We start from the raw sequence: 12,420 nt of genomic DNA on the forward strand, positions 1-12,420 counted from the left end.
TAGCGTGTGTGAGCCTCGATTGCTGATTCAAAGGAGCAGCACGCTTATTGTTGTGATTCACCCATCGTCCCCCCGCTGTGCTCGCTGACCTACATTGGCTCCCGGACCGGCAACGCCTCAAATTTAAAATTCCCATCCTTGTGTTCAAATCCCTCCGTGGCCTCGCCCCCTCCCTCTCTCTCTGTAACCTCCTCCGGTCCTACATCCCTCCGGAGAATTCTGCGCTCCTCCACTTCTCGCCCAGTGTCCATCCCCCACTCCCTTCGCCCCACCACTGGCGGCCGTGCCTTCAGCTGCCTTGGTCCCAAGCTCTGGAATTCCCTCCCTAAACCTCTCTTGCCGCGCTCTCCTCCTTCAAGATGCTCCTTAAAACCTACATCTTTGACCAAGCTTTTAGTCACCTGTCCTAATATCTCCTTATGTAGCTCGGTATAAAATTCAATGTAAATTTTGTCTGATAACACTCCTGTGAAGCGCCTTGAGACGTTTTACTACATTAAAGGCGCTATATAAATGCAGGTTGTTGTTGTTGTTGGAAGTGTCTTTTGTCTGAGAATGAAAATCAAATGATTCAGCTTTTAACACTTAACTGATTTTAACCAAAGCTTATTAAACCAGAGTGCAGTGCCACATCTGGAATACACTGGGACTCTCATAAAGCTCGCTGTACTCTGCCCCATCTGCTGAGTGAGATTGCCAACTGGTGCCAAACTGGGGGCAGTTTTGTGCTGTGGGCCCACTAGGAACTGTTTGAGGAAGACCCAAGCTCGACTCACGTGGGCTTCCCATCGGTCTGGGTGGGAGTTGAACCCAGGCTCAGAATGAAGGGGCATTGCCGGCATCATCCAGCTGTGTGTGTGTGTGTGTGTGTGTGTGTGTGTGTGTGTGTATTTGAATGTCTGTGTGTGTAGTTGCTTGTGCCTGTGGGTGGGGGTGGGTGTGTAATTGACTGTGTCGGTGGGTGTGGGTGTAGTTGCCTGTGTCGGTGGGTGTGGGTGTGTATGTCGTTGCTTGTGTCGGTGGGTGTATGTGTAGTTGCCTGTGTCGGTGGGTGTGGGTGTAGTTGCCTGTGTCGGTGGGTGTGGGTGTGTATGTCGTTGCTTGTGTCGGTGGGTGTATGTGTAGTTGCCTGTGTCGGTGGGTGTGGGTGTGGGTGTAGTTGCCTGCGTCGGTGGGTGTGGGTGTGTATGTCGTTGCCTGTGTCGGTGGGTGTGGGTGTGTATGTCGTTGCTTGTGTCGGTGGGTGTATGTGTAGTTGCCTGTGTCAGTGGGTGTGGGTGTGGGTGTAGTGGCCTGTGTCGGTGGGTGTGGGTGTGTGTGTGTAGTTGCCTGTGTCGGTGGGTGTGTGTGTAGTTGCCTGTGTCGGTGGGTGTGGGTGTGTGTGTATAGTTGCCTGTGTCGGTGGGTGTGGGTGTGTGTGTAGTTGCCTGTGTCGGTGGGTGTGGGTGTAGTTGCCTGTGTCGGTGGGTGTGGGTGTGTGTGTAGTTGCCTGTGTCGGTGGGTGTGTGTGTGTGTGTAGTTGCCTGTGTCGGTGGGTGTGGGTGTGTGTGTAGTTGCCTGTGCCGGTGGGTGTGGGTGTGTGTGTAGTTGCCTGTGCTGGTGGGTGTGTGTATTGCTTGTGTCGGTGGGTGTGGGTGTAGTTGCCTGTGTCGGTGGGTGTGGGTGTGGGTGTGTGTGCAGTTGCCTGTGCCGGTGGGTGTGTGTATTGCTTGTGTCGGTGGGTGTGGGCGTAGTTGCCTGTGTCGGTGGGTGTGGGTGTAGTTGCCTGTGTCGGTGGGTGTGGGTGTAGTTGCCTGTGTCGGTGGGTGTGGGTGTAGTTGCCTGTGTCGGTGGGTGTGGGTGTAGGTGTAGTTGCCTGTGTCGGTGGGTGTGGGTGTAGGTGTAGTTGCCTGTGTCGGTGGGTGTGGGTGTGGGTGTAGTTGCCTGTGCCGGTGGGTGTGGGTGTAGGTGTAGTTGCCTGTGTCGGTGGGTGTGGGTGTAGTTGCCTGTGTCGGTGGGTGTGGGTGTAGTTGCCTGTGCCGGTGGGTGTGGGTGTAGGTGTAGTTGCCTGTGTCGGTGGGTGTGGGTGTAGTTGCTTGTGTCTGTGGGTGTAGGTGTAGTTGCCTGTGTGTATGTAGTTGCCTGTGCCGGTGGGTGTGGGTGTAGTTGCCTGTGTCGGTGGGTGTAGGTGTGTATGTAGTTGCCTGTGCCGGTGGGTGTGGGTGTAGTTGCCTGTGTCGGTGGGTGTAGGTGTAGTTGCCTGTGTGGGTGTAGTTGCCTGTGTCGGTGGGTGTGGGTGTAGTTGCCTGTGTCGGTGGGTGTAGGTGTAGTTGCCTGTGTGGGTGTAGTTGCCTGTGCCGGTGGGTGTGGGTGTAGTTGCGTTGTTTTTCTATGTGGCTGATTGTTGCTTGTTTTCCCTCCTCCAGTTTTGATCGGGGCCTTTTTGATGCTCTCGAAGGAGATTGTCCCCTTTAACCCTTACAACCAATCTGGAATATAAAGGGGAGGAAGTGATGCTTCAGTTGTACAGAGCCTTGATCAGACCCTATCAGGAGCACCGCATTCAGTTCTGGGCTGCACACCTCAGGAAGGATATATTGGCCTTGGAGGGGGTGCAGCGCAGGTTCACCAGAATGATACCGGGGCTAAAAGGGTTAAATTATGAGGACAGGTTGCATAGACTAGGCTTGTATTCCCTTGACTTTAGAAGATTAATCGAAATGTTTAAGATGATTAAAGGATTTGCTAGAGTAAATAGAGAGAAACTATTTCCTCTGGAGGGGGAATCTGGAACAAGGGGGCACAATCTTAAAATTAGAGTTAGGCTGTTCAGGGGTGATGACAGGAAGCACTTTTCACAGAAAGTTCTTCACATACATACACGTATTCTCTCTCTCTCTCATGCGTGCACACACTCCGACACACACACGCACAGACACACAGACACACACTCCGACACACACACACACACAGACACACACTCCGACACACACACGCACACACGCACACAGACACACACGCACACAGACACACACACACACAGACACACACTCCGACACACACACGCACACACGCACACAGACACACACGCACACAGACACACACACACACAGACACACACTCCGACACACACACGCACACAGACACACACGCACACAGACACACACTCCGACGCACACACGCACACAGACACACACGCACACAGACACACACGCACACAGACACACACGCACACAGACACACACGCACACAGACACACACGCACACAGACACACACGCACACAGACACACACGCACACAGACACACACGCACACAGACACACACGCACACGCACTCCGACGCACACGCACTCCGACGCACACGCACACAGACACACACGCACACAGACACACACGCACACAGACACACACGCACACAGACACACGCACACACGCACACAGACACACGCACACAGACACACACTCCGACGCACACACGCACACAGACACACACGCACACAGACACACACGCACACAGACACACACGCACACAGACACACACGCACACAGACACACACGCACACAGACACACACGCACACAGACACACACGCACACAGACACACACGCACACAGACACACACGCACACAGACACACACGCACACAGACACACACGCACACAGACACACACGCACACAGACACACACGCACACACGCACACACGCACACAGACACACACGCACACACACACACACACGCACACACACACACTCCGACACACACACGCACACAGACACACACGCACACAGACACACACTCCGACGCACACGCACACACGCACACAGACACACACGCACACACACACACACTCCGACACACACACGCACACAGACACACACGCACACAGACACACACACTCCGACACACACACGCACACAGACACACACGCACACAGACACACACACGCACACAGACACACACACGCACACAGACACACACTCCGACACACACTCCGACACACACTCCGACACACACTCCGACACACACTCCGACACACACACAGACACACACTCCGACACACACTCCGACACACACGCACACAGACACACACGCACACAGACACACACGCACACAGACACACACTCCGACGCACACGCACACAGACACACACGCACACAGACACACACACACACACACACACACACACACACACACACACTCCGACGCACACACGCACACAGACACACACGCACACACGCACACAGACACACACGCACACAGACACACACTCCGACGCACACACGCACACAGACACACACGCACACAGACACACACGCACACAGACACACACGCACACAGACACACACGCACACAGACACACACGCACACAGACACACACGCACACAGACACACACGCACACAGACACACACGCACACAGACACACACGCACACAGACACACACGCACACAGACACACACGCACACAGACACACACGCACACAGACACACACGCACACAGACACACACGCACACAGACACACACGCACACAGACACACACGCACACAGACACACACGCACACAGACACACACGCACACAGACACACACGCACACAGACACACACGCACACAGACACACACGCACACAGACACACACGCACACAGACACACACGCACACAGACACACACGCACACAGACACACACGCACACAGACACACACGCACACAGACACACACGCACACAGACACACACGCACACAGACACACACGCACACAGACACACACGCACACAGACACACACGCACACAGACACACACGCACACAGACACACACGCACACAGACACACACGCACACAGACACACACGCACACAGACACACACGCACACAGACACACACGCACACAGACACACACGCACACAGACACACACGCACACAGACACACACGCACACAGACACACACTCCGACGCACACGCACACACGCACACAGACACACACGCACACACACACACTCCGACACACACACGCACACAGACACACACGCACACAGACACACACGCACACACGCACACAGACACACACTCCGACACACACACGCACACAGACACACACGCACACAGACACACACACGCACACAGACACACACACGCACACAGACACACACTCCGACACACACTCCGACACACACTCCGACACACACTCCGACACACACTCCGACACACACTCCGACACACACTCCGACACACACTCCGACACACACGCACACAGACACACGCACAGACACACACACACACGCACAGACGCACACGCACAGACGCACACGCACAGACGCACACGCACAGACGCACACGCACAGACGCACACGCACAGACACACACGCTCGCTCTGACGCGTGCTCTCTCTCTCTCTCTCTCACACACACACACACACACACACACACACACACACACACACACACACGGTAGAGGAGGGGAGGGATATAGTTGGGTTCTGTGATGGAGGACTGTAGGGTCTTTCTGGATGGGTGAGCTAGGAGGGGTCGAGTGTCCCCTCATCCCTCGTCCGTATCTGTCTTGTGAGAAGGGGGCAGGTGGATTTGAGATTCAGTAAAACAAGAGGTGTCCTTGGTCCCTGATGTGCTTTCTTGTTGTTAACGATCCTGTTATAGTTTATATTTAGAGATGTCTGGATTTCCAACACGGCTCAAAGTGAAGCTCGCTAATGTGGAAAGAACACATTTGATTCCTTGTTGTCCCAAGTCCACTAATCATTGGTCAGTGGAGCAGAGGCCCCTCTTTTGCCCTCGCCTCTCCCCTCCCCCCGCCTCTCCGCCCTCCTCTTCCCCCCCCCCCCCCACCCCCACCCCCCCACCTCCTGCACCCCTCACCAGTTTAATTTACCTCAGACCTCTGAATCTTTAGTGAGGCCAGAGCACTGTGAAGTTTATTTGGAGCTATGCCATCAAACTGCATTCGTAGCAGAAGTAATTGGCTCCTGAGTCGTAAAAAAATGAAAGAAAGAGCTTGCAATTATACAGCGCCTTCCATGATCTCAGGACATCCCCAAAGCCCTTTACAGCCAGTACTTTTGAAGTGCAGTCACTGTTGTAATGTAGGAAACGCGGTAGCCAATTTGCGCACAGCAAGATCCCACAAACAGCAATGCGATAAATGGCCAGGTAATCTGTTTTCGTTGCCGCTTGAGAGAAAAATATTGGCCAGGACACCGAGGAGACCTCCCATGCTCTTCTTCAAAATAGCGTTCTTCGAAAAGATTAATGTCTAAAGCAATAATATACAATTGGAGGGGGAAAGAATTGAAAAAAACCCCCCAAAATATAGACTTCATAGCTCGGTAAATTTGAGTGGAAGAGTGCCACTGCCTGTTGTATTGTGCCGGTGGGGAGGGAGTTTGTTACCTGCCGTCTCGGGAGGGATTCCGGGCAGCTCCTCGATCCTGTTGGATGCCTGGCAGTATTTCCGATTGATTTAACGTTTGGATTTTTTTTTTTCCGCTGCCTCTTACCCACAGTTCCTCGAGTCAACGGCCACACGAAGCTGGAGAGGCGGCACGAGATTGGCGGCTACGAGAGTTCCTCCACCCTGATGAGCAGCGAGCTCGAGTCCACCAGTTTCTTCGACTCGGACGAAGATGATTCGACCAGCAGGTACCAGAGCCTTCGGCCAAACCCTTTCAGCCAAAAGGGTGATCGAGTTATGGAATAACAACCATTGACGCGGGGACAGCGTAAACGGGGCCAGGAGGCGACCGGTTACGTCCGTGGTGCGGCAAAGGGAGGGGGAGGGGAGGGGGGTGCACGTGCAGCCAAAGTCAGAGGAAAAGAGAGTTGGGGGAGGGAGCCGCGGAGTTAGGGGAGGTCACAGAGGTGGGGAAGGTCATGGAAGGATTGTGGGGTTTTTTTTTTTGTTTGAATCGTAGCAGGACCACGATTCACTGTAGGTCAGCGAGGGCAGGACTGATGGGTGGACGGCCCTTAATTTTTTAAAAATTCGTTCACGGGATGTGGGCGTCGCTGGCGAGGCCGGCATTTTATTGCCCATCCCTAATTGCCCTTGAGAAGGTGGTGGTGAGCCGCCTTCTTGAACCGCTGCAGTCCGTGTGGTGACGGTTCTCCCACAGTGCTGTTAGGAAGGGAGTTCCAGGATTTTGACCCAGCGACGATGTTGGATAACGTACGGGCAACGGAGTTTTACATGAGCTTAAGTTTACAGAGTGTGGAGGACGGGAGCCCGGCCAGAAGAGCATTGGAATACCGGAGGTCGGCAATGTTACGGAGACGGAAGTGGGTGATCTTTTGTGATGGACGGTATAAAGAGTTGGAAACTCAGCTCCAGGTCGAACAGTCTGCTTCAGTGGTTAGGGAGTGAGATGGAGGCAATGGCGAGAGTATAGAATAAGTGATATGGAGGGGTGCCCAAAGACGATGGGGTTGGTCTTCCCAACGTTTAGCAGGAGGAAATTACGGGTTGTTCAAGCCTGGATGTCGGACGAGCAGCATGCATGTGGAATCTGTACCCCCCCCCCCGTGTCTGCAGGTGAGGCCAATGGGCAGCATGTAGATGAAGTAGGGATGGGGGCCGAGGGTGGATCCTTGAGGAACCCCGGTGGTAATTGTGTGGGGATGCGAAGGGTAGCCATTGGTGAAGATGCTCCAGGGACAGTCCAAGCCGACAGAAAGTTGGGGTTGGATTTATAAGCAGCCCCACGTGACGCTTCTGAATAATGGAGACTAGATTAGAAAGGAGCAATGCTGTGGGAGTTCAACTAGTTACTTTGATGAATGTTTAAGTCTGCAGATGATAAGTAGTGTGGGAGGGCAGCATGTTCAGAGAGCAAAGGATCAAATTCAGTGACAGCTACAGAGATGTAAAAACTAGACGGATGAATTGCAAGTGAAATTTAACATTGAGAAATGTACAGTAAGGTGTGGCATTGGAGAGGGTGCAAAAAAGATTCACAAGGATGATACCAGAACTGAGAGGATATCCTTATCAGGAAAGGCTGAACAGGCTGGGGCTCTTTTCTGTAGAAAAGAGAACGCCGATGTGTGACCTGATAGAGGTCTTTAAAATAATGATAGGGTTTGACAGGGTAGACGCAGAGAAAATGTTTCCACTAGGGGTCATAAATGTAAAATAGTCGCTAATAAATCCAATAGGGAATTCAGGAGAAACTTCTTTACCCAGAGAGTGGTGAGAATGTGGAACTCGCTACCACAAGGAGTAGTTGAGGTGAATAGCAGATACATTTAAGGGGAAGCTAGATAAACACATGAGGGAGAAAGGAATAGAAGGGTATCCTGATAGGGTGAGATGAAGTAGGGAGGGAGGAGGCTCGTGTGGAGGTATAAATGCCGGGATAGACAGTTGGGCCGAATGGCCTGTTTCTGTGCTGTACTTTCGATGTAATTTGATGTTTCCTTCTTTGGCTCGGTGCCAATTTGGCTTGATGTCAGTTACGCTCCTGTGAAGCGCCTTGGAACGTTTTACTATGTTAAAGGCGCTGTATAAATGCAGGTCATTGCTGTTCCTTTGTGGGATTCCTTCAATAACATTCAGGACTTTTGATAGTTTCTGTGATGTCTCCTGCCCTCTAGTGGTGCACACCATTGATAGCACCTCTCTGATGAAAGGAATGTGCTCAGATTGTCAAATTTTCTTTTTTTTTGACCAATTCCCCCCACCTCCCCCGCCCCCCCCCGGTAATTTTGTTATCTCCTCAAGCCACTAACTCTTGTTGGGGTACAGTTCCATGAGCCCCAGATATGCTCCTAATACCTCGCCAATGTGCCAGTCCGTTGTGTGTGAGCCCAGATGGTCAATCTCTACCCAACTTGCACTAGAGTCGTTGCATTGCAGTCAGGAGCAGGAACCCTGGCTGATTGCCCCCACCATCCTTTCCACAAATCCCCTAGGGCCTCAGCTTTTATCCCCAGTCTGTACTGAGTTAGGTGTTCTCTTAGGTAAGATGTCAGCCGTGGCTCAGTGGGTAGCACCCTCACCTCTGAGTCCGGTCGTAGGTTCAAGTTCCACTCCAGAAACTTGAGCACGTAACCCAGGCTGACACTCTCAGTGCCAGCACTGAGGGAACATAGAACAGGAGTAGGCCATTCAGCCCCTCGTGCCTGCTCCGCCATTTGATAAGATGATGGCTGATCTGTGATCTAACTCCATATACCTGCCTTTGGCCCATATCCCTTAATAACTTTGGTTGCCAAAAAGCTATCCATCTCAGATTTAAATTTAGCAATTGAGCTAGTATCAATTGCCGTTTGCGGAAGAGAGTTCCAAACTTCTACCACCCTTTGTGTGTAGAAATATTTTCTAATCTCGCTCCTGAAAGGTCTGGCTCTAATTTTTAGACCAGCGGAAATAGTTTCTCTCTATCCATCCTATCTGTTCCCCTTAATATCTTATAAACTTCGATCAGATCACCCCTTAATCTTCTAAACTCTAGAGAATACAACCCCAATTTGTGTAAACTCTCCTCGTAACTTAACCCTTGAAGTCCGGGTATCATTCGAGTAAACCTACGCTGCACTCCCTCCAAGGCCAATATGTCCTTCCGAAGGTGCGGTGCCCAGAACTGCTCACAGTACTCCAGGTGCGGTCTAACCAGGGTTTTGTATAGCTGCAGCATAACTTCTGCCCCCTTGTACTCTCGTCCTCTAGATATAAAGGCCAGCATTCCATTAGCCTTATTGATTATTTTCTGCACCTGTTCATGACACTTCAATGATCTATGTACCTGAACCCCCAAATCCCTTTGGACATCCACTGTTTTTAACTTTTTACCATTTAGAAAGTACCATGTTCTATCCTTTTTTGATCCAAAGTGGATGACCTCACATTTATCTACATTGAATTCCATTTGCCACAGTTTTGCCCATTCACCTAATCTATCAATATCACTTTGTAATTTTATGTTTTCATCTACACTGCTTACAATGCCACCAATCTTTGTGTCATCAGCAAACTTAGATATGAGACTTTCTATGCCTTCATCTAAGTTGTTAATAAATATTGTGAATAATTGAGGCCCCAAGACAGATCCCTGCGGGACTCCACTAGTCACATCCTGCCAATGTGAGTACCTACCGATTACCCTACTCTCTGTTGCCTTTCGCTCAGCCAACTTCCTAACCAAGTCCGTACTTTTCCCTCGATTCCATGGGCTTCTATCTTAGCTAACAGTCTCTTATGTGGGACCTTATCAGATGCCTTCTGGAAGTCCATATAAATAACATCCATTGACATTCCCCTGTCCACTACTGTAGTCATGATGTGGAGATGCCGGTGATGGACTGGGGTTGACAATTGTAAACAATTTTACAACACCAAGTTATAGTCCAACGATTTTATTTGAAATCTACAAGCTTTTGGAGGCTTCCTCCTTCCTCGAAGCCTACGCATTTATAAATCAGAGAACAATACATGGTGATTACAGACTGCCCCTGCAACTGCCCGTTGCCAAGGCAATCACTGTGTTCAGACAGAGAGGTGTCACCTACAGAACCCCTGAATATACATTCAACAAAAAAAAACAGGAAAAAAAACAGAGAGAGAGAGAGGCAGAAACATCCGGAAGGCAGAGAAAGCCAGCAAATGACCCGTTATATTAAAAACAGATAGCTTTTGTTCGCTGGTGGGCTTATGTGTAGCGTGACATGAACCCAAGATCCCGGTTGAGGCCGTCCTCATGGGTGCGGAACTTGGCTATCAATTTCTGCTCGACAATTTTGCGTTGTCGTGTGTCTCGAAGGCCGCCTTGGAGTACGCTTACCCGAAGGTCGGTGGCTGAATGTCCCTGACTGCTGAAGTGTTCCCCGACTGGGAGGGAACCCTCCTGTTTGGCGATTGTTGCGCGGTGTCCGTTCATCCGTTGTCGCAGTGTCTGCATGGTCTCGCCAATGTACCATGCTCTGGGGCATCCTTTCCTGCAACGTATGAGGTAGACAACGTTGGCCGAGTCACAGGAGTATGAACCATGCACCTGGTGGGTGGTGTTCTCTCGTGTGATGGTGGTATCTGTGTTGATGATCTGGCATGTCTTGCAGAGGTTACCGTGGCAGGGTTGTGTGGTGTCGTGGATGCTGTTCTCCTGAAAGCTGGGTAATTTGCTGCGAACGATAGTCTGTTTGAGGTTGGGTGGCTGTTTGAAGGCGAGTAGTGGAGGTGTGGGGATGGCCATAGCGAGGTGTTCGTCGTCATTGATGACATGTTGAAGGCTGCGGAGAACATGGCGTAGTTTCTCCGCTCCGGGGAAGTACTGGACGACGAAGGGTACTCTGTTGGTTGCGTCCCGTGTTAGTCTTCTGAGGAGGTCTACGCGATTTTTCGCTGTGGCCCGTCGGAACTGTCGATCGATGAGTCGAGCGTCATATCCCGTTCTTACTAAGGCGTCTTTCAGAGTCTGTAGGTGTCCATCCCGTTCCTCCTCGTCTGAGCAGACCCTGTGTATTCGCAGGGCCTGTCCATAGGGGATGGCCTCTTTGACGTGGTTAGGGTGGAAGCTGGAAAAGTGGAGCATCATGAGGTTGTCCGTGGGTTTGCGGTAGAGTGAGGTGCTGAGGTGCCCGTCTTTGATGGAGATTCGTGTGTCCAAGAAAGAAACTGATTCTGAGGAGTAGTCCATGGTGAGCTTGATGGTGGGATGGAACTTGTTGATGTTATCGTGTAGTCTCTTTAGTGATTCCTTGCCGTGGGTCCATAGAAAGAAAATGTCGTCGATGTATCTGGTGTATAGTGTTGGTTGGAGGTCCTGTGCAGTGAAGAAGTCCTGCTCGAACTTGTGCATGAAAATGTTGGCGTATTGGGGTGCAAATTTGGTCCCCATGGCTGTTCCGTGTGTTTGGGTAAAGAACTGGTTATCGAAGGTGAAGACACTGTGATCCAGGATGAAGCGGATGAGTTGTAGGATGGCGTCTGGAGATTGGCTGTTGTTGGTGTTGAGTATTGATGCTGTTGCAGCGATACCGTCATCGTGGGGGATACTGGTGTAGAGTGCCGAGACGTCCATCGTGGTGAGAAGTGTTCCTGGTTCAACTGGTCCGTGGGTGCTGAGTTTTTGTAGGAAGTCTGTAGTGTCACGACAGAAGCTGGGGGTTCCCTGTACGATGGGTTTCAGGATGCCCTCGATGTATCCAGAGAGGTTCTCACACAGTGTTCCGTTGCCTGATACGATAGGACGTCCGGGTGTGTTGGCTTTGTGTATCTTTGGGAGGCAGTAGAAGTCTCCCACGCGGGGAGTACGTGGGATGAGAGTGCGTAGGATACTTTGAAGGTCTGGATCGAAGGTCTTGATCAGTTTGTTGAGCTGGTGGGTGTGTTCTTTGGTCGGATCTGCGGGTAACCGTCTGTAGTGTTCCTGGTTGTCCAGTTGTCGGTATGCTTCTTTGCAATAGTCTGTTCTGTTCTGTATGACGATGGCTCCTCCTTTGTCCAGA

At 51.5% G+C, this 12,420-nt stretch overlaps 1 protein-coding gene across 3 annotated transcripts in view; it reads left to right on the top strand.

Annotated features, from left to right (window-relative positions):
• The window catches only part of LOC137331241 (segment polarity protein dishevelled homolog DVL-3), a 115,367-nt gene that overhangs the window by 64,327 nt on the left and 38,620 nt on the right, over window positions 1-12,420 (top strand). For all 3 annotated transcript variants that reach the window (XM_067994890.1, XM_067994889.1, XM_067994888.1), the window contains exon 5: window positions 6,486-6,621. In XM_067994890.1, coding sequence (XP_067850991.1) covers window positions 6,486-6,621 — 136 coding nt within the window. The remainder of the gene's footprint in view (window positions 1-6,485; window positions 6,622-12,420) is intronic.

This window comes from Heptranchias perlo, chromosome 13 (genome assembly GCF_035084215.1).
Source record: "Heptranchias perlo isolate sHepPer1 chromosome 13, sHepPer1.hap1, whole genome shotgun sequence".
Classification (NCBI taxonomy): domain Eukaryota; kingdom Metazoa; phylum Chordata; class Chondrichthyes; order Hexanchiformes; family Hexanchidae; genus Heptranchias; species Heptranchias perlo.